The 21811-nt window shown below is 38.2% G+C and overlaps 1 protein-coding gene across 2 annotated transcripts in view; it reads right to left on the bottom strand.

The window, feature by feature from the left end:
- LOC139455638 (organic cation transporter protein-like) overlaps nt 1-15814 on the bottom strand; it is a 36044-nt gene extending 20230 nt beyond the window's left edge. Inside the window, exons 1-3 of one of the 2 annotated variants that reach the window (XM_071237194.1) lie at nt 15497-15814; nt 2088-2502; nt 799-1029 (exon numbers count right to left, since the gene is read on the bottom strand). In XM_071237194.1, coding sequence (XP_071093295.1) covers nt 799-1029; nt 2088-2474 — 618 coding nt within the window. In that variant the 5' untranslated portion in view covers nt 2475-2502; nt 15497-15814. Of the gene's footprint in view, nt 1-798; nt 1030-2087; nt 2503-10365; nt 10434-15496 lie in introns of those variants that run through there. The other variant, XM_071237193.1, reaches the window with a different exon arrangement.
- Nucleotides 15815-21811: the final 5997 nt, after the last annotated feature.

The raw sequence follows: 21811 nt of genomic DNA, 5'->3' as shown, positions 1-21811 counted from the left end.
GATTCAGGAGGTGGGAGAGAGGTTCAGGAGGGGGAGGGAGCTTCAGGAAGGGGGAAGAGAGATTCAGGAGAAGGAAGAGAGCTTCAGGAGAAGGAAGGGGGCTTCAGGAGGGAAAGAGAGATTCGGGAGAAGGAAGGGAGATTCAGGAGGGGGGGAGCTTCAGGAGGTGGGAGAGAGCTTCAGGAGGTGGAAGAGAGATTCGAGAGGTGGGTGAGAGCTTCAGGAAGTGGGAGAGAAATTCAGGAAGGAGGGAGATTCAGGAGGTGGGAAGAGAGACTCAGGAGAAGGAAGGGAGCTTCAGGGAGGGGGAGAGAGATTCAGGAGGGGAAGAGAGATTCAGGAGAAAGAAAGGAGCTTCAGGGGGGATTGGAGGGAGCTTCAGGAGGAGGGAGGGACCTTCAGGAGAGGAAGAGACCTTCAGGAAGGGGGAAGAGAGATTCAGGAGAAGGAGGGAGATTCAGGAGGGGGATTAGGAAGTTTCAGCAGGCAGAAGAGAGATTCAGGAGGAAGTTTTAGGAGAGGGAAGAAAGATTCAGGAATCAAATCATGTGAGCACCTTGATTAAAAACATGAAAAGATTTGAAAAATATCTGTTAACACTGATTTGGCGGTGCACATGCTAAAGGCTTTGCAAAACCTGCAATCGACTGAAATCTGCATGGCAGTTTATGGACCAGTCCTCTAAGCATCTCGAAGGGATGCCCACAGGATGCCTACTATCCCATGTATCTCTTTCCTCAGGTCTTACAATGTCAAGCATAACCTTGGAGTCATGTGTTATCCTATCACTTCACCTACCTGTAAAAATATGCCTTCAATAAACCTGAGCACCACAAACCAGGTGTAGGACGGCACGAAGAAGATGCCAATGCCAAGAACCACTGGTGCAAACAGTGTACCAAGCATGACAGGACGTCGACCGAACTTGTCAGAGAGGTATCCGAATAACAGCCCACCAAGCATCACGCCGCAGAAGTAAATTGTTGTTGCAAGTGGTCGCAGGTAGCTGTCATCACATACAAGGTCCCACTGGTGAAAGGGAGAGAACTCATGTTATTAAATGCAAAGAATCGTGTACTAGATTTGCTCTTTTCTAAAATTGGTTGGTTGGTTGGTTTGTTGTTTAACACCGCACTATATGATAACCATCTGTAAATAGTCGAGTCTGGACCAGACAATCCAGTGATTAATATCATGAGCATGGAATACTGCCCATGCACAGTTTTCATCCTGAACACTTCCCTTCCCTGATTTTCATTCTGAAAACTTCCCATCCACGACTTTCATCCTGAACACTTCCCATCACGATTTTAATCCTAAATGCATACCATCCACGTTTTTCAATCTGAACACCATTTGTGATATTTATCATGAACACTGCCCATTTTCAATTTTCATGCCAAACATTCGTGCCTTTCATCCTGAACATCCTATTTTCATATTTGGTGCAACACATTACTTACTACGTTCCTACAAAAACATCACAGGGACTGCAACATCAGTTGTTTCATTTTTAAATCATAACATGTTGCAATCAACAGAATGTCCATGATGTTGGTTTGTGTAGCCAATGTCTTGTAGATTAATAGCTCAACTCTATAAATTGTGCTCATGACTCTCCAAACAATATGTTGAGAGCCATGATGACTCCCAGTTTTAAGGCAAGGCGAAACACCAAGTTATACATAAGACAAGAAGAACATAGAGGTGCTTGCAGGAACTTGCACAAGCACAAGCAGACCCTTCACCACCATTTACCCTAATCTTAACATACCCCCATGCACTTCCAATCCGAAAACATTACTTCTAAACCTTTACCTTAAAGGGCCAGTACGTCCACGGTTCTGGTTGTTTAAATCTCATGCATGAAATAATTTCCGAGTGTAACGGCACACTTTTAGTTCAGGAATGATTCATTTCTCAATGTAAAACAGAATAACTGGCTTCGATCTTGTTTCATTAGCCACTGGTGGCGCTACTATTGAGCCCAGGAATTCCAGCCTAGTTCGGCAAGAGTGGAAACTGGACTTTAAACATGTTCTTGAGCCTGTACAGGATCAAGACTACATCCAATAGACTTCTGTTACCTCTGTGACAATGTTGGTCTCCCGCTCCTCCACGATGTAGGTCCAGTCTCCCGCACCACATGTCAGGGTGATGTTGTCGTTGTTCTCCAGCCTGAGAGTGGTCCTACACTGCCCAGTGGTCCTCCCAACAACAGTCACGTTCTGGCCTCCTTGTACGTAGACATTGCTTCCGTGCAGCGGGTCACACGAGTGGGAGGTTTTAGCCCCGAAGAAGGCCATTATAACGTGATTGAAAACTAGCGGACAGTAGTTGAGACACAGCAGAATGAAGATAATGACTTGGTATCGGCCTGGGCTGCCGAGCATGCCAATCAGCTCATCCATTTTCAGAGACAAACTTGAAACCTTGTCTTTGCTAGAATGTTGATATTTTTCCGGGACACCCATGATTGGTTAAGTGCAAGACTGTTAATGTCTGAAATTGAAACAGAAAAAGATTTAGCCGTATAAACTACAATATGTGTGTGTATGTAACTATAATATAAAGGCAATTTTTTTTCATGTCAGTCTGTCAATAATCAGGTTTGGGACAGGCAACTGACCCATGGTTAATGACACAATGAATGTGACCATGGTAATAATCTACCAGGGCACACACCATGCACATTGAACCCTCCAACTGTCATTGGACAGGAGCGACACTACCCTCGTGGTGATTCCAGCTTGGACGTGATCCCCAGCAACCTATGCTGGTCATTAGAGGCAAGTTAATGGATCAGTTGGTCACTCAGTGACTTAGCTGATTACACATCATCATCATCATCATCATACCCAGATGGTGTGGCTTGTTGTTCGTTATACCAATCACTGGTTTCTCTGGTCCAAATTTGATTATTTACGGGTGGAGTCATCATCAATAAAGCTGGAAAATTGCAGAGTGTGGCATTTAACAACAAAACAATAATATTAGTATGGAAAAAATTTTAAAAATGAAAACACAGATTATCTAATCCACACCGAAAGTACTTATGGATGCAATCAATGAAAGATCCGATGGAACGGCAAAATGATCAATCATGGTGCTACATCATATCACTGATTTGCAGTGCCAGTGCTGCAATGCAATGCTGTTGTGCAACTATTCGCAAACATTATTTTCAAGCTGTCAGTTATGCTGTTCAACAATTTTGAATTTTGGAACAAATGAAACAATTGGGAAGGATGAAATAAATCTGAATAGCACTACCATTTTAATTCCTTCAAATGATAACTACTGTGTTGACCAAACACAATACACTAAACTAAGACTGAACATGATCAAATGGCAATGTATTCAGATTGGTTACAACTAATGGCTGTCTGGTCCCGGAAACCACATTTCGAATAACAGGAACAATTAATGCAGTAAAATTACGATGACGGGGTCTGACTGATTCTCAACTTGGGTACTATAGCTATGTACCTGGGATACAATTAGATATATCGAATTGTACCCACAGTTTTTTATTCATAACATTTTTTCCCATGTGTAGCCAGATGTTTGCTTAGCGCTAGTTTCGCAGCGATTACTGTTCAGGCCATGTCAATGATATGGAAAACAGTGTTTTGTTCACCAGACACCTGCCGACGAGATATGGGGGGGGGTGAATTGGGGTTTAGCGTCACGTTAAAGATTAGTGCACTTACATAGCGACGTGCATGCACATGTGTGTGCGTGTGTGTGTGGCTGCTTGTGCTGGTCTGGACTGATGCCGATTTATAATGCTAGCCCACTGAGATACCATGCCGCAGTTTAATTTGAATACCCCACTCAGACACAGGCTCCGAGTCGACCAGTCAGCCCCTCATGGCGAGCGCCAGGCAGGGTAACAACAAGTACCATCTTTTAACGTCTTTTGGTATGATGCGGCCGGGGATCAAACCCCAGACCTTCCACTCTCCGGGTGGACGCTCCACCACAAGACCACAGAGGCAGTCCACGAGATATGGACTGAACAGGAATCATCATGAAACTAGCAGCAAGCAAGCTCTGCCCAGAAAACACAACTTCATTAGTCTGTTGATGGCTAAACATGCTAAAGTGGGCACACAGCTGGTGGCTTATTGCTAAAACAATCTCATGTCCTTAGATTATACTAGAGAAATTGTTACATTCAGGTGGTCAAGGCACCGTCAAGAGACCGTGGATACAGCTGAAGATCATCCCAGGATGAGCTTTCTTCATCTTCATTTGAGGACTGAAAAGCCTGGACCTCAGCCACTTAGCCCAAGATCCAAAATGTTTTGACGATTCAATTAACAATTAAATGAAGTTTACGTCAACTAGAATCATATAATGTCATTATGTTGATGCGATATTTATCTTTACTTTTTTCATTGCATCAGATGCACTGAGCATGCTGAGTACTCTCCTGGTCTCGATCATGCCCAATACTGAATGTATGGGGTAAGCCCAAGAAAAATCTAAATGTTTCACATCATTAATTAGGACTTTGTGCAGGGCTCAACATTGTTGACTCCTGACTGGCAGAATGAGTGTTTGTTTTCACAACAAAAACACTTGGGTTATCAAACATTCTTTGTCGCTTAAATCCTAGCAGAAATCAAGAGAGAGAAAAACAATCACGGGTAAATTTCAAAACAAGAAAATTTCAAGTTTGGAATGACAACAAAACAAAAACTAAATAGATGTACCTAAAACTCTTTCTCCATAATAATATATAAATTTCACATCACAAATGATAATATTTTAGATGATATTTGCTAGCCTTTAGATAAGATGGCAATATTGACGAAAGCACCATGTTTCAACTCATTCTGTAATGTATAATGTACTCAATATATGTTTTGCAAACTGTTGATGCATGTCATTGTATCCCAATTGCATAGATCGATGCTCATGATGTCAATCACTGGATTGTCTGGTCCAGACTCTATTATTTACAGGCTGCTGTCATATAGCTGGAATATTGCTGAGTGTGGTGTTAAACAACAAACAAACACAAATTACCAGTCACTAATACATTAAATTATGATCTGTACACACATTTTGGAAGACCTCGAAATTTGATCACTATAGATTGTTATCACCCACATGACAACGAAATGAACAGCTGATCATGGTAAACACATCTGCTAAACGATCAATAATTGTACTGACTCATAATTCCTCTAATGTCGACAATTAACAGAAATACATAAATAATAATGTAATTGGTATTTTATTTCAGTTGACAATGCACATAGTCCAGTATGTTACACATATTTTAAAATATTCACAGTGGATTATTCATGTTTGAAATTTGGTATTGCCAGGATATATCTATACAATCTAGAAACATTAATTGCAACATAATTCAAGTAACAAATACCGAAAATCAAATACAGTTTCTACTGTTTGAATACGAAATATATCTGATAGCAAAAGCTCATCACACGCCAAAAAGTCTCACTGCTTTTTGACAAGGGAAGATTTCTCTCTTTAGAAAAAAAGTCCAGGAAAGTCTGTGAGGTGGGCAACCCATGGCCACCCATGGCCCGACACCGACATGTTCTCTGGGTGGGTACTAAAAGAGAAGCTGGGTACAAAAACATGGGCGGATACAGAGGGGGGTTGCAGGGGTGCGCACCCCCCCTTTTTATTTCGAAAAAAATCTTTATTTCTGTATAAATTACCACCAAAGACAATAAATAGATCTTAATTGTGCACACTGGATACAAGTCGATACATCTTATTGTACCCCAGGTACATATCCATGGTCCCCATGTCGAGGACGACCCTATCAGCTAAAATGTTTGTTTGTTTGTTTGTTTGTTTGTTTGTTGTTTAACGCCGCACTCAGCAATATTCCAGCTATATGACAGCGGTCTGTAAATAACTGAGTCTGGACCAGACAATCCAGTGATTAACATCATGAGCATCAATCCACACAATTGGGATCGATGACATGCATCAACCAAGTCAGCGAGTCTGACCACGAGATCCTGTTAGTCGCCTCTTACGAAAAGCATAGTCGCCTTTAACGGCAAGCCTGGGTTGCTGAAGACCTATTTTACCACGCATCTTCACGGGTCTCAGCTAAAATGACAGGTCACAACTCACTTAGTTAGCATCTGCAAAGGGGTGACATCTGGATTATCGCACTCCAGACTAAAGATTTGTTTAACAATGGCAGCCATGTAAGAAATCAGAACCAAACCAGTTGAACAAATTCAAGGTTCACCATTGGTGGTGAGAAGCATGGGCCTATGATTTCCAAGGAGATGTTTGCAGTGGGAGGAAAAGTGTTTTGAAAAAATGTACCAGCTTGGCAAAGTGCAAAGTTCAAATCAAGGTAAAAAATTAAAAATATCACAATAATGTTATATTAGTAACTGAATAAACCAAATTTGCTGTAATAAGCACACTGCTCCAATAAGCACCTCATTACTAACTTCTAGACCAACCTGTAAGTAATCTTTATAAGAGCCCCCAATAAAAACAGAGCTTTACATGACAGTCCATATTTTCTGGTGTATATTACAGATTACAACAGCCTAGAAGGGGTATTATCGTATACAAATGCCTTGGAGAGCTAAAGTCTTTTATCATGTTTATGAAAAGATTTAGTTTATTCACTACTGCTCAATTTCTAAAAAACAAATTAAACTTGTACATGGTTTCAATAAGTGCTATAATCATTTGCAAATTTTCTAAGAGCCTGGAGTGCTCGTTATAGCAATTACATTACCAAATCTATTACATGTTGAACAAACATAGCTAAAAAATAACTATGGATAGTTTTTCTCATCAGGGCATTATGACCAATTCTGTATTGGATTGTTGCCCTCATCATCCTTGCAATATAGTACCAGCAGAAATTACAAAGAAAAGGTCAAATCATTGTAAAAATTCAAAATACAGCAAACAGTTGACCTGTAACTTTAGCTGCACTTCATAGTATGCATATGCCAATCTGACTTGGCATGACAATCAGGCCAGAAGCGGCTTTTCAATATGGCAGCCATCGTGGCCATATTGGAAATCGGATCTACATTTCCCAAAAGACCTTTGGTTTCATCATTGGCAGAGACATGTGCGTAAGGATATAAGCATCACAGATACAGGGGTTTGGGAGAAGACGCACACCACACAATGGACAGCCAGGCCTTACCTTAACCAACGAGTATTGGGCAATAGATAATGCAGGCAAGACTAATGTTAATGATAAAGTACAGGAGCTACTTCAAAAAAGCATTATTCTTAACTCTGCCAAAACTCATCTCTGACTATATTCTCAGAGGTGGCATAGATTTCAGTCTGTCAACAAACTACTGTTGAACCCAACAATCTACATACAAAATGTCAAATATATGATTATATATGGCGAAACACGTGTACTTGAAGAGAGCTGGTATGTGAATGTTCCAACTATAGACGATGGAACAAAGGAGGGATGATGCTTGTGACCCCTCAGCTAAGGAACTAGTGCCCCCCGGCACGGTGCAGGGTGCTGGCCAGGGGGTGGTTGTGGGGGTGGGTGTGATTTAGCTACATGGGTGGTTGAGTTACAGCAGTAGTTAGTGTATGGTTTGGATACCGCAATACAGTAGTCAGTACCAAATGTAAAAATGTAAAGTTTGACCTGTATTTCTCCTACTTCATAAGATCACTATCACTAGATAAAGAAAATTAAATTCCACCACTATGGTTTGAAATAAAACTAACTGTCATTTATGAAACAAAAAAGAAAAATGTACGTAGAGTCAGGAACAAGTCACACACCATGAGTTTTCATAAGATACCTGTGCACAAGACTAACCCATTGATCTAATGCAGGTCATGTGCAAAGGACATTAATACCCTAAGGTACGAATGCGTTAAAATAGGTCACTGTGTAATGTATGCTGAACGCACCAGTCAAACAATTTAGGTCATACAGTATATCCCCATCCGTCATCTGCATAGACCTGTCAGTGAACACTGTAAAACTGGAACATTTTGCACCCATGAAGTTATTGCAAGTATCTAACAATGAGCCTTAACTGAATCTAGATAGTTTTGTGAAATAATGTTGATGAGATTACCCAGAATCAAAGTTAAACTTTTATTCAACTTTATTCATTCAACTATGGATGAAGGTGTTCTTGGCAAGGTGTTGGCAAGGAAGGTTGGAGAAGCATGTTTAACTAACAATACTATTTTAAGGCTGGCGTTTGTCTGAAAGTGAGTGTTAGGAAAACAACTTCACAAGATGTGGCAGGTCAGTGAACTTTCCTGATCAGACTGTTGATAGTACACAATGAGTAACTAATGAAATGGCACGTCCAGATTTACAGTTTTCAAAACGGACAAAGACATCTTGAACTTCTGGCACATGAAAAAAGACAATATGACTGAGAAGGTTAGAACGCAGCATATTCATATGTAAAGCTACCATAAATTTATTTGTATCCATGTTACCATGGTTATAAGCACAACTGTTAATCAAGTATAAATATTAAATATACAGCACCAGTATGTAAAACGCACCTTCATCTGTAGCAATGGACCTATCTCCCTTCATGGTATACTACAGGAAACCCTCACACTATATATTTCAGAAGATTTTCCAAATAACACTAAGTGCACAGTGTTCCCACTGGCTTTTGAAACTGTCGGTGCTGGTGGACTGGCAACGCTTAAAATAACCAACAGCCTTAATAAATAAAATATATGAAAATTAACAGCCTTTAAATTCATTCAACATCATGTTCAATTCATCTCTGAAGTATATTAGTTAGATCTACACATCATCCACACAAAGTTCAGTCACAAAGTCGCTTCATATATATTTTACCTTGAAGCAAAGTGAAATATTATTCCCTTGCTATAAAAATAGACAAGGGGAAACCCTGATGGAAACAGACAAGCTGAGAAATATACCTATAAATGAGAATATTGCTGATGTTTTGTTCAATAACAAAGATTTATGAGGTACTTTATTTGCTGCTCCACAGTGACGGGCAGTCACATGAATTACAGGTCCAAGCCTATTTTTACCGGTTAAAAAATGGTAATTACCTATAAACGTAAGTAAGTAAGTAATAGTGTCCCAATAAAATCAAATGTTAAATGCTGAAAAAGATATTACTATTAACAGAGCTACAAATAAGCTGCGTATTTGCGCAAAACACCAATCCCCCCATCAAAAAATAAAAATATTCAAAACCCAATTACTTTCAATTAACTTGCATATAGAAACACATGAATTGAATGAAAAACTCAAATGTACAAAAACATCTCACATAAATAACCAATGAAGCTTTTTCAGCATGCGTACAAAGTAGCTAATTTCCAAAACACAATTACAACCTTATTTACTTTCCGAGTCAAGTCTATATATTTAGAACAGTTATATACATCTAAAACATTACTTCATTTTTTTTAAATCTTAAAAATGTTAACTTATTTGGGGAAAAACCCAATAGAGTGGGGGGGGCAGGGGGGCTGGATTGTGATACTTGTATAAATATTTGACCCCCGTGTCAAAAAAGTTAACTACGGCCTTGATAACCCAATTAAAATAGAAACCCTAGAGTAAAAACTCAATTGCTCAAAACATTATATGGAGCTCTGTATTGAGCAAACAATTACTCTTACTCATCTCATCTGGTATCATTCATTGACAATGTAAGTTTCTCTGTTAATAATCAAAGATCTAAGGACACAAAGCTACTTACATAATGTGAATTGAATAATTTAGCAGAAATTTTTGTACCTTAAAATGGTTCAGGTGAATTACATAGTAGGGCTGGGACGAATCCAAATTTACTACCTGGGTAGCCAACCCCCTATTACCCGACCCCTTATTACCCGACCCTACCCAGGTACCCACTACAAGTTTCAAGAGTTGGGAACAAAATGTCTTATTGGTAATTGTTTCACCGCAGCCCTGGCTAAACCTATTTAGATACATGTATCAAACAATCAGATCATGCATTTACTGAAGTTAACTGAAGCTTTATCTTTACTCAAACATATACAAGTCAAAAGGAATGTGTGCATCGTCAGAAAGAAATGCAAACATTAGCGACTTGTAGTGTAACCACTGAGCTATAATGAGTTTTTGTCATTAAACAATATATCACGTGACTAACCACGGGTCCAGGTAGTCCTGTGGGTACCCGGGTCCTACTCAGGACCCACCCAACCTGAGTACCCGATTACCCGTCCCAGCCCTATTACATAGTAATGTTAATTTACGTTGTTCAGCAAATATGATATTTATATGAACACTACCGTCCAGTGAAAAGGGCACATGTATATCACCTCCCTCGTACTTATCAACAAGTCACGGAACAAAATGTAAACACTTACATGATGAAAAGGCAGTCTACCTGCAATGAACGAAGTTGTCTACAGCAGAACCTTGACCCGTCACTAACCCGTAACCTGCCCATACATCCTGCTGACAGCAGCTCTTGCTATGAATGCTTGTATGAGGTATACATGGTATAGGGCTGTAGACCTGTGTGTTGACAAACTTGATTGTGAAATACAAAAGAAGAGAGGGAAAGGAAAGGAAAACGCACGTCACGGCTGGATGTTTTCAGCCCAGAGGTTTGACAAGCCCATGCAAGAAGCTATCACGACAAACAAGACAGTCAAGACAATGTAAAGATGTCCTCTCTGCTAATGAGAAAAGTTTATGGCCGAAATGGAGTAAGTAGAAAAACTGTGACATGCTGATGGCCAAATGACCAGCTTAAAAGTGTTGACATCTAGTAGTTCAGCTGTCAGCCAATGCACAATCATATGCCTTCATCGCAACTACAGTAGACAATGGATTATAACTTACCACAAGGGACCGGAGAAATCAGTTTGTCATATTCGTTGTTCGTAATTTTCGCTCTTGGATAAAACAAAACACAGTACACGTAATTGCAGCATTGCCCACCATGACATGAGCAAGTGACATTTGACATTTTGACATAATCTTGTGAAATATATTTTTGTCTTTCACACAAGATTTGTCCAGTTACATGTAAGATTAGTGGTATTTGGGCTTGTCAGGGATCAGTTCGCTGTAGAGAGTTTGTTAGATACTCACATTATATATGATAATATAGAGGATATAAATCAGGGATTTTGTGACAGTTCGTTGTATTTGTTTGTTTGCTCTATCCGTGTTTGTTATATCTGTGTTCGACTGTATTTCCAAAATGGTATCGTAAATGAGGAAATTGAGGGTTACATGTCTTTCATAACAACAGTATCACTATAACAGTGTTAATATATAGATGAATATTAATATATATGATACATTTATATACCACACTTATCCAGGTACTAGTGTCTGCTTAAATGTGGTTTATATTTGTTCTCCAACCAGTTAATCAGTTTGCATTCCAGTAATTATTCTCAGCTCCCTGAGTAGGATTCAACACAAGCTGCCCATGTGTGCTAGGTTTTTTCAACATCTACTTCACATATCAGGCAACCACTCACTGCTGGCTGAACAGAGGCACATTTGAACTAAGCCCAGCGTGACACCACACATTTTGGCTTTTAGGGTGTATGAACTTATTCGAGTTTCCACCATCTCATCATCTGTCATAACACAGTACTGTTGCAGTACCTGTACCTATAACACAATACTGTTGCAGTACCTGTACCTATAACACAGTACTGTTGCAGTACCTGTACCTATAACACAGTACTTTTGCAACACTTGTACCTATAACAAAGTACTGTTGCAGTACCTGTACCTATAACACACTACTGTTGCAACACTTGTACCTATAACACAGTACTGTTGCAGTACCTGTACCTATAACACACTACTGTTGCAACACTTGTACCTATAAAACACCACTGTTGAAACACTTGTACCTATAACACACTACTGTTGCAACACTTGTACCTATAACACACTACTGTTGAAACACTTGTACCTATAACACACTACTGTTGCAGTACCTGTACCTATAACACACTACTGTTGCAACACTTGTACCTATAACACAGTACTGTTGCAGTACCTGTACCTATAACACAGTACTGTTGCAACACTTGTAACTATAACACAGTACTGTTGCAACACTTGTACCTATAACACAGTACTGTTGCAGTACTTGTACCTATAACTTCCAAATTCAATTTAGCGGGGTTAAATCTACAGTAACCTAGCTCTACATTGATAACACAGTATGTTTATCTCCTAAACATATCAATTTGTCATTGCTTTAAACATTGTTAAAATGGGACACTAATGTCCCTGTAACATAGTATTAAATAGTATTCGATACACATACTGTGGATAACGATTAAGCAAACTATTCCAAAACAATGTCCTCAGATCTTTGTTTAGCGGTAGTGAGAACTAAGATCCTGATTTTAATGAGATTGAAACAATTCTGATATAAAAGTTCTTCACATAGTATCACCAATTATTTTACATCACTGTGATGATAATGAACATGCTAATCTTACAAATCAATTAAAGGTTTGTAATATTTCTAAACAAATATCTTATTATCCTAACATTTCTTTTAAACATGTATAATATACAATAACTGAGGCTAATTTTATATATTTTGTTGGCTTTCATACTTGCTTCTTGTTTGTTTTCCCAAGGATGTAAGAAATGATCATCCTTGTCCAAATTTTCTGGACACTATTTGCAACCTCATGGGTATTATCCTTATTGAAAGGAAAAGTTGCAGTTGCATAAAAAAGAGGCAATGATTAAAATCTCAGACATCCATGGCAGCCATATAGAAAATTGGATCAGAATTCTGCCAGCACATTTTTGCACTAAATATAACACTTGTGTCATCCATGCAAAATATCAGCTTCAGTGGTCTTGTGGTTTCAGATGAGAATTTGGAAACGTTACAGTTTACAACAGAGAGATGGATGGACAGAAGAAGGACACTGTGTCACGGTGTGTCTCCAGTCACACCAGCTGAATACTGTAAATACTGTAAATCTTGAAATTAACGTGAGCATGTATTAAATTTGAAATATGCGAGTGGTCTTTGCTCCCACTAATTAACATGATTAAGGTGGACACAATTTTATGGATAACAACTTCTTTAATACTGTGAAAAGCATTGTTTCGGTATAGATCCTAACACCGCTGTCAAGCAAGACTGAATGAGGGACATAGTACAGAATATATATAGTAGGTGGAGGGTTAACAGTAACAACAATTGCATATACATGAGTGGGATAACATGGTAGGTGTTGACAACAACCTTTGTTGGTTGATATGTGGGTTCAATTATTTTATTACCTCTGAAATTCCTTAATGCCAGGCAACAGAGTAAACATTAAAAATGTGTGTTCTTTTTAGGAAAACACTGTTTATTGTTTTTATGGAAGTGCTCTTCTCAGTGCTAATAAGTGGTGCTATTTGCGGTTTGATTGGATTAAGGTAAGGATATGTATCATTCCACTGGGGATGGGGTGGAGGGAGTCGCATTGATATTGAGTGGCATTTTTGGCTAGGGGTCAGCAGTGGTATTAATTTGAAGACGCATTAATTTCCAGATTTACATTAATCGGCAGCCATATTGGTCACAGGATCGCCAATCATGACTCCCCTCTTCAGCAAGCATGAGGGACTCCACAAGAATCCCTGTTGGTGCATTTGACATATAATGAGTTTGAAACTTGCATGACAAAACATTTCTTATACAGGGTTTAATTTTTGAGGTATCAGAACACCATGCAAATGTATGAGTGAAATAGTATTGGCTGATAAGGGGGGAAACATGTTACCTTGCTCAAATGACATTCAACAAATTTAGGATAAAAATATTAATATTATGCCTGTTTAAACACTTAAACACTTAAATTCCAAAGGCACACCAAAACATTTCTAGTTCTCTGTTTCCCTGGCACATTTGAAACAAAGCATTTTTACCCCTCTAATAACATGCCTTTTCCAAGATCATCTGCCAACAGTACATGTATATTCTCTCCACCACTGTCACCTTCATCTATCACAATAAAGGGAAAATTCTATTAATCCTATGTATACAAATAGTTTAACCCTATAGATATACAATGCCAAACTAAAACACTCCGGGCAAAAATCTAAGTTGTTATTTTATGACACTTCAGTCACTTTGTTTCAAATGAATGAGTGAATGAATGAGTTGGGTTAAACAGTGCTCTTAATAGTATCAGTATCTAGTTTTATCATGGCTAGTCATCTTACTGTGCAGGGAAAGCCTGAAGTTTACCACTTTGATGAAACCCACGAGCATGGGCATGGTGCTGACAAACCTAAATACATAATTTGGGTGAACCAGGATTTGAACCCACAATCATAGGTTTCTGGCATGCCAAAGGGACGCAACTCTACACAGCGAACAGCACTTCGTTTCAAATATTTGTGTATGTATAATGGTAAACATTTTTCAGCATTGTTTGTTTGTTTTTGTTGTATGTTTAGCCCTGTATTATTCAAGCTGTATTAAAGCAGTCTGTAAAGATATTTGAGTCTGAACGAAACAAACCAGTGGTTGATATTAAGGGGTGAAATGATACACCTGAGCACCATTGTATCGTGGCTTTTAATGGGACGATACAATACATGATACATTTTCTTCTGTTTTGATACAAGACCTTACACTTGCCAAATAACATTACTACTACTTTAGTGATCCCCCCCTCCCCCTCCCCCGTTGTTTTTGTCAGTTAAATATCACAAAATGTGTTGTAATTCACTACACATTATAGCAGCTTCGAATTTGAGTCTACAGTTAGCTTTTCATTTTGAATCTGCTCTGAAATATTTGTGGTAAAAACTTTCCATGCAAAATAAATATGCACATCACGATATATTTCGTATCGTGATAGGTATCATATCGTGACCTTGGTGTATCATATCACCCCAGTTATGATATATATTGTGAGAAACAATCCATTTTGTCAGGATACAATGACTTGCAATAAACCAAGTCAACAAAGAGACATGACTGCCTGGGGAACTACATGTATTCCAAACGGTTTCGTTTTTGGGAGGTTTCTTTTGTTTAACGCAGCACTCAGCAATAGTCCAGCTATATGAGGGCAGTTTATAAAATAATCGAGTCTTGACAGACAATCCAGTGGTTGACATCATGATCACCAATCCGCGCAATTGGGATACAATGACATGCATCAACCTAATTAAGTCAGCAAGCCTGACCACCTGATCCCGTTAGTCGCCTCTTACGACAAGCATAGTCGCCTTTTACAGGCTGCTTAACACCTATTCTAACCCGGATCTTCACGGGGCTATTCAAAACGGAATCCCCACGGGGTGACATGGTCATTCGATCACTCACCATAAGTATATGCGCTGTTCTTGCAGAGCACTATGTGTACCTATGAGACTAGCCATATACCTAACGAAGCAATTAGTGACAAGCCTCTGGTCATTCGTTTAACAGCCCGGGGCAATAAAATCCCAAAACCCTTGAGGTACCGTTATTTGCTTCTCGAAGATACTCACCTCCATCTTGTTGTTCTCTTCCTCTGTCCACGCCCTGTTCCAGCAAAGAAACCGCAAAATTTGAAAAAGGAGGACGATCAGGGAAACCCAGTTGTTATGAATCCATAACAATGTTTTCTCCCAAATTCCCCAGGTAACCAAGGACTCGCTCTCCTTCTTATGAGACTTATCGTTGACGAAATTCGTGTGAAACTATGAGTATGACCTTGTGTTGCCAGTTTACAACCACGTTTTCCTTTCGCGTTACCTGATCCTAAATAGATTTTATATGGGTTTTTTTTATATGCATTATGTTTGTCATTTATGAAAAACATGCAATATCAACTTTCCTCAAAATCAATACACGATAACCACGTGAATAACTACTTCCTGCTAGTAAGGGAGGTAACTCTAATGTTGTCATTTATTCAGCGTTACACAGTGACTTCTGGTGGTCGTGTCTGCTAAAACATGAGATCGAATCTCTGGGTTATTTTTCAAATCATAGACATTTAGATCCGACATAAGTCGCATAAATCGTCTCTGTTATTCCATAACTTGGCAGCAGGATGTCGATGAGGGAGTGACCGGGTGAATACTACAATTCGGTTTCCGCCAACAGCACAGGATATCCATAGCCTCGATCAGCGTAATGTGCGTTTGATCGTATACAACGTATTTAATTTGTCTAACCTATTTATCCAAACCGTATTCCACAAAGTGACTTGACAGAGGCGATTATGATATTTTCATGCATTAGAAATATTCGAGTTCATAAAAATCGCATGTGCACATGTATCACTTTTTTTGCAACAGTGTTATCCGGACAGCATTGTTGACGTCATTTCAATCTTATTGTGACGTAAGGTCGGAATGAGGTCACACTAGAAATGACGTCATTACCGACAATTGTAGTTTTCTACGACGGTTGTCGTGATCGGTGCATTTTTTTCGAAAGGAATTAAAGGGGCACTGATCTAACGCCATTTCCCGGATTGGTTGTTGCCTTTGTTATTGTTTTTTCCCCTGTGAGTACCCGGATGATACGCAACGCAACTGAGCGTGACCAGAGACTGGGCTACCGTCTGCAAGGACAGCTAAATAAACTTGGAGGCTGGAGGCAATATTTGTTTTACGCATTTTTGAATAAACACTGATTGGTTAAATGTGATCTATAAAGATTCGACAAAGGGCGCATGTTAATTAATTTCTTCAGCCTAAACAAACAGACAAAAAGAACGGCGGAGCTCATCGGAAGTCGTCATTTGGAAATACCCCAGATGGTTATAGTTTAATACTAAAAAAGAGGTATCCATGCAGTGAAAGCATTTTCGGATTTCGGATTGCGTCGATAATACGATTAATGAATTTATTACAGGTACAATTAGTAGTAGCAACACTTAGATTACCTGACAAAGGTTCTCATTTGGCATTTATTGTGTCTGGGGTAATTATTCAATCTATATCCAGGTTTGAAGTGAGGTGAAATGTGCGTTATGTAATATGCACGTGGCAGCCCAGCAAGAGATGAATGATCAGTTGATTTACTTTTTTAGGTAAATCAACGGATCGTTCCTAGTCATCAAAGGATTAACAGAAAATACGTTGATTGATTAATCACTGTTATCTTGCACAGTGGATATGTCAAAAGTGAGTGTTTACATGTCTAGGTTTACTAAAACAAAGGGAATACACTCATATCATGGCGTGAAGTGCCGATGTAAAAACAACATACTTTGTTCAAAGGGTTAACTGATAATACGTTGATTGGTTGCTCATTGTTATCAAACTCAGTGGATTTTTTAGGAACCGTGGACGTTATGAAAATAGTTGTCACGTGGCCTTTCTCAGCCAACCCTTGGAAACAATCCAAGTGATCAGTTGAGAAACGAACACTGGTTATGATATCCCGAAACGATATATATCTTTTAGAATATTTGATAGTTACAGAGACACGTGACATCGAATAAGTTATTGTGTATAGCTGCAGATGAGTGGGACATTATTCCTTTGTGTGGATATTCACGGATACATTCCTCGAACAAGGAAGCTGCCTATTTATACACATAAATTTGGTAAGTTGTAATTATGGTATTTGCATTTTGTTTTCCTTCATTTGAACCGATTCGTTCTTGTTTCTCTACGTCTTGGTTGGGAAATTCTTCAATGCGCGATAGACATTGTTTTCACAGGTCATTTCCTTTGTAAGCGTGTATAGATTACCGTCAATTTGTAAAATGTGATTCTCTCAGGCAATTTATAAAATGTGTAAATATTTCAGTCATTTTGACTAAAAGATCTGTCCAGATTGATTAAGACGATCAAAAGGGCCTACAAACATCACAACAGATTATTATGTAGGATTAGAAGCCAAACAACATAGAAATGTACTTTTCAACGTAACATTTTCAGTCTCTTGGTGATGACATTAAACATCAAAATGTTTGGAATTCGTTATCATAATAATACAGATGGAAATGTTTTTCAGTCACTTTGTAAAATAACTGAATATTTATACGTTTAATAAATATGTTACACATTTTGACAGTAAAAGAATATACACACTATAAAAAAGCAATGCTCAGATGAAATATTTACTTTGTGCTGCAAGTTAAAATAGTGTAAACGAAAATCGCAAAATTACCAAGCAAGTGACTTATCAAAACTTCGTCACCATTACCGATGCTACCCACAAAAATACCTACATTACCTTATTATCTCGAAAACTGTATTTCATTTTGTTGATCAATGTGACCATACGCTCTTATTACTACCGGTATCCATAAAAGTGACTAATGCGCTTACGAATGGCGCAACAGAGGTCGCGAGCTAGTCTAGATTTCTGCTCTACATCCGGGTACTCACTGGGAAAAAACAATAACAAAGGCAACAACCAGTCCCGGGGAATTGCGTTAGATCAGTGCCCCTTTAAGAAATAAACGACGCGTGGCACTTGTTTATCGTACAAAAGTGGTTTAATCGCAGTGCAGTGTGTTATTGTACTATAAACAACGACCAGGAGACGTTCATTTCTTATATGAAATATATGGACCATATATGGTCTCGTGAAAATGTTCCTTCGACCTTTTTCTGCCATGTTTGACTTCACGCGGATGACTGGGAATTTTAATTATGCACCCATGTCACATACATGTAAGTTTTTTTTGAGTATCAGACAACAGTTTGAAAAAGAAAGCTGATCAGACTGGTCAGAAAGATTTATGTTTCCCCACTGTACAGTTATTGGTGTAAGACTACTGAGTTTCGTCCGCAACGGAAGTTTATTGTTCAAGAAAACATCAACTTAAGTTTTAAAATGATGACAGCAATATTTTTTTGTATTTGAGTTAACTGTTTATGGATACGAGGTGCTGCAAAGTTCGGTTTGTTTTTCCTTTCATTGAAACTGTGATAATGGCGCTGTGATTGGTTGGCCAAAATACATGTTGTAGTATTGTCTGTGGATCAAATTTACAGGGTACATGCTGTGATTGTTCAAGACAGTTGATAACCAATTATGTAGGTATATATAATCATAAATAAACATTATCCCCTCAGAAAAATGGAATAAATTATCATAACATGACAGCTCGTAGTTCCAACATTCTGCTATGGATATTACATATAATTGAAATTAGATTTACAAATTATTGATGTAGACTGTACTCTCGATTAACGTATGATAATCTATAATTGCAAGTTTTTAACTCTTATTTGAAAATGGAATATATAGAGAATCTCACCCGAGTGTCTTTTGATATCAAATATATCAACACGAGTTGATAAAAGTGAAAAAAACCTCCGAGGCTTGCCGTGAAGTTTTTCCATTTTTATCAACGAGTGTTGATATATTTGATATCAAAAGACAAAACGAGTGTTGACATATGACATATGTGTATGACCTATCTGTTTGAAGGCTTGATAATGTGAAAATAATGTGCATATAGTTGAGTAAGGGAATGGAATGTTTTACAGCGAGTGAGTAGGTTGGGTTTAATGCCGCTTTTAACAGTATTGAAGTTATATCACGGCGTGTCAGCTTAATGTGGGAGGAATGCCTGAAGTGATGCAGGTCTCAGACGTTTACCACTTGGTGAAACCCACGAGCATGGGTATGGTGCTGACAAACCTCGAAACATAATCGGGGCGAACCGGGATTCGAACTCACAACCATAGGTTTCTGGCGTACCCAAGGGACGCAACTCTGTACAGCGAATCGCGGCGCCTTGGACGACTGGACAGTGAGAAAGCTGTCAAACTGGATTCAATATTAGACAACCTTTGTAATATTTTAGGCTCATATATTAGAATCTCGCATGGTTCAATTTATAACAGAAACAGTAAAAAAAAGTAATTTGATCAACACACAATAAAAAGTTAATCGATTTCTGAATGACAAAATGTTTTCAGTGTAAATTTGATTTCGTTTTGATGTTTTAGATAGTTTTTATTATGTTTTTTTCACTGTGCATTATCTAAATCATGAAATACGTCGATCAGTCACATACGTATTTAGTCATAATTACTTTGTTTTGCATCCTTAGTAAAAAATAGAACTAGTAAAAAGAATCTTGTCTAAGAGCAAAATGAATGTATTCTTGTGGTTCTTTTTTTTCAAAATTTTAAATTGTATATGTTCCCTCCATGTTGTATTTTAGCTATGACAAAAGAAAGCCATAATAACTGAACTGGATTAATAATAAAAGATTTTGCCAGTTATATTATCGAAGTTCAATACCAAGAATGTATGTTTCCTTTCATGACAAATAATTCCATTAATTTCATTGACCTACGATCATTATTAAACGTTTCCTTTTGTAGAACTGAAAATAAATGATCACGTATGTCCTTGAATGTACATGTATATACCTAGTTGTAAATGCACTTCTAAAGACGTATTTATAAAACAATAAGAAAGAAAAAGTTGTACTTCATGGACTGGCCATGCAAGTATATTTTGAGCATGGGCCTAAGTAAGGCACCCAAGTGCGAAATACAAGCTAAAGACGAGGATGTATGTTTTCTAGGGGTCATAGCGAAACAAATTTGTTCAGAGTTTTGAGCACATGAACTGTATATGCATTTAACACTACTTTAATCAAGGTAGTTAATATTTTCGCAATTTTCGTTTTCACTTAATCTAGATATTACTTTTAACTGTACCGTAAAAAACAATATTTTTACCTGTGCAAGTTATGGTTTCCTTGTATTAAATATAGCCTCCTCTACGCTTCTTGAGCTTTCAAATTCATGTATCAAAATTGTCTTATTACATCTCGTTTCAAGCTTTTTATAAAATAGATTTAAACCATTAACAACACATCATAACACCCGAAATATAAATAGGCGGTCTGTGTGATTGTACAACGAAGCAATGCTTGTATAGCGCCTACAGGAACTCGTTATAGGTCAGTAAATAAAAACATATACCCCCTATATGTAAGTAGAAATAGGGGGTACATATTTTTCTTTACTGACCAATAAGGGGTTCCTGTGATGGCGCCTGAGTTACGAGTGATCGAAAATAGGTTTGTTGAATAGATTTTTATATCTTGTCCTTGAAAATGTCCGATGTCAATTACCCCGAAGTTGTTTTTATCACTGATGAAAGAGCACGGACACTGAAACCTACATGGACGTAACTGGGATTTCTTCGAGATTCCCAGTCAAGCTGCCATTCGTATTGTAACATAATCTTTGAAACAGTCTGCGTATGCACTAATTACGACCACTTCCGTCCATTTTTTGGGGGGATCAATAACACTGACAGTTTCATCGGGATTTTTTATTGGTAAATATACACACGGAAAATCAATGTGTACTTCGACATAAATGAATCATTATGTGTATTTCGACATAAATGTCATAATTATGTCTGTCACCGTTAGGATATGTACTTATCAATGATATGAATTACTGGACATTTAGGGGCGGTCGGATTAATGCGTTCACTCGTCACGACGAAGACCCCGGTTCGATTCCCGACATGGGTACAATGTGTGAAGCCCATTTCTGGTGTCCCCCTTAGTGATATTGCTGGAATATTGCTAAAACCGTACTTACTACTGGACATTTTGATTTCAAACAAGGGCGCTTACTTTACTTTACTTGCTACATTCGGATGCTTCCATATTACGATTGATGTAGAAAAGTAGGAACTTACAATACCAGCACTTTTATGGATGGCTAGGCAGTGCATAGATCTTTTGGATTTGTTGACTTTAGATACTGTTGGAAAGACAATCAACTCGAGTTGCATGTTATACAATTTGGTTACATTGTGTGAAGAAATAAGAACTTTGTAACACTTTTGATACAATATATTCGTTTTTGAAA

This window comes from Haliotis cracherodii, unplaced genomic scaffold (assembly GCF_022045235.1).
Source record: "Haliotis cracherodii isolate W230 unplaced genomic scaffold, xgHalCrac1.p SCAF_11, whole genome shotgun sequence".
NCBI lineage: Eukaryota > Metazoa > Mollusca > Gastropoda > Lepetellida > Haliotidae > Haliotis > Haliotis cracherodii.
This window is presented reverse-complemented; position numbering and strand designations above follow the sequence as displayed.